This window comes from Rhagoletis zephyria, unplaced genomic scaffold, assembly GCF_001687245.7.
Source record: "Rhagoletis zephyria isolate East Lansing unplaced genomic scaffold, Rhagoletis_zephyria_1.1 Rzeph_scaffold_37611, whole genome shotgun sequence".
Classification (NCBI taxonomy): Eukaryota; Metazoa; Arthropoda; class Insecta; order Diptera; family Tephritidae; genus Rhagoletis; species Rhagoletis zephyria.
Genome location: NW_016194666.1, coordinates 1,828 through 3,127, shown reverse-complemented (window position 1 = coordinate 3,127; position 1,300 = coordinate 1,828). Strand labels below are relative to the sequence as shown.

Sequence of the window (1,300 nt, the reverse complement as noted above, 5' to 3'; positions counted from 1 at the left end):
TTTTTTTTTTTACAGTTATCGATATGCTCGTCACTTTACACCTCCCCGCATTTCAGAGAGCCCAAAGACGGTGAAATTCTTCAAGGGAACGCACGTTATGAGGGCTACTCAATGGATCTGATCGATGCCATAGCCAGATTATTAAATTTCAAATATGAATTTGTATTAGCGCCAGATGGAAAATATGGTAGTTTTAATAAGAAGACACAATCATGGGATGGATTGGTGAAGCAACTTTTGGAGGGTGTGAGTATTTCATGCTACTAAATGTTATATACATTAGTCATGGGCAGAGAGAGAACAACTGTGTACTGTGCACCTCTATATCAGTGATTGCTAGCGAGAGGTTTCTTCCTGTACGCGTCAGTATAAAAAGTTTACAAAGTTCGTGTGAAAACCTACAGAAAGCCCTGCTTCTTCCTACGTTTAAGGCGTAACTCGTCTATGCAGGTGTATAATGTATGTACGATCAAGTTAAAAAGCTCTGCACTAGTGCATCGTTTTGGTCATCACTGCAAACACTGAAAGCCTACAGCGTCGCCTGTAACTTCCTAAAAAATTTTAAATCGTTTTGTGTCTCTCTTTCAGAATGCCGACCTGGGTATTTGCGATCTGACGATGACCTCCTCACGACGTCAAGCTGTCGACTTCACCCCACCTTTCATGACACTGGGCATTAGTATACTGTATGCCAAGCCTGAGCAGCCGCCACCGGATCTTTTCTCTTTCCTTTCGCCATTTTCTTTGGATGTCTGGGTGTATATGGCCACCGCATATTTGGGTGTATCGCTATTGATTTTCATGCTTTCACGCATGGCACCAGCAGACTGGGAGAATCCGCATCCCTGTAAGGAGCCAGAAGAAGTGGAGAATCCTTGGTGCATGTCGAATACGACTTGGTTGGCGGTTGGCTCTATTATGGGGCAGGGGTGTGATATATTGCCGAAGTAAGTAAAAGTTTTAGGAGCTTCATATGAGCTTTACTTAAATGTTGACGCCAATTGTTAACATCCGCAGGGCTGCTTCGACGAGACTTGTAACCAGCATGTGGTGGTTCTTCGCCTTGATGATGTTGAACTCTTATACCGCTAATTTGGCTGCTTTTTTAACAATGTCCAGAGTAATGTTTTCTTTTACATAACGATATTTTGCAATCAACATTCAAAGTTTATTTTAATTATATTTGTAGATGGAAAGCTCGATAGGAAGCGCTGAAGATTTGGCTGCGCAAAGCAAAATTAAGTATGGCGCTTTACTGGGCGGCAGCACAATGGGCTTTTTTCGGGTGAGCGCATATCGA

At 42.6% G+C, this 1,300-nt stretch overlaps 1 protein-coding gene across 1 annotated transcript in view; it reads left to right on the top strand.

Moving 5' to 3' along the window:
* Positions 1 to 56: 56 nt before the first annotated feature.
* Positions 57 to 1,300, top strand: part of LOC108354620 (glutamate receptor ionotropic, kainate 2-like) — a gene marked incomplete at its 5' end in the record, with an annotated part of 3,066 nt that continues 1,822 nt past the window's right edge. The window contains 4 exons of the mRNA XM_017605796.1: positions 57 to 246; positions 589 to 947; positions 1,018 to 1,120; positions 1,190 to 1,285. Of these exons, the coding sequence (XP_017461285.1) occupies positions 57 to 246; positions 589 to 947; positions 1,018 to 1,120; positions 1,190 to 1,285 (748 nt within the window). The remainder of the gene's footprint in view (positions 247 to 588; positions 948 to 1,017; positions 1,121 to 1,189; positions 1,286 to 1,300) is intronic.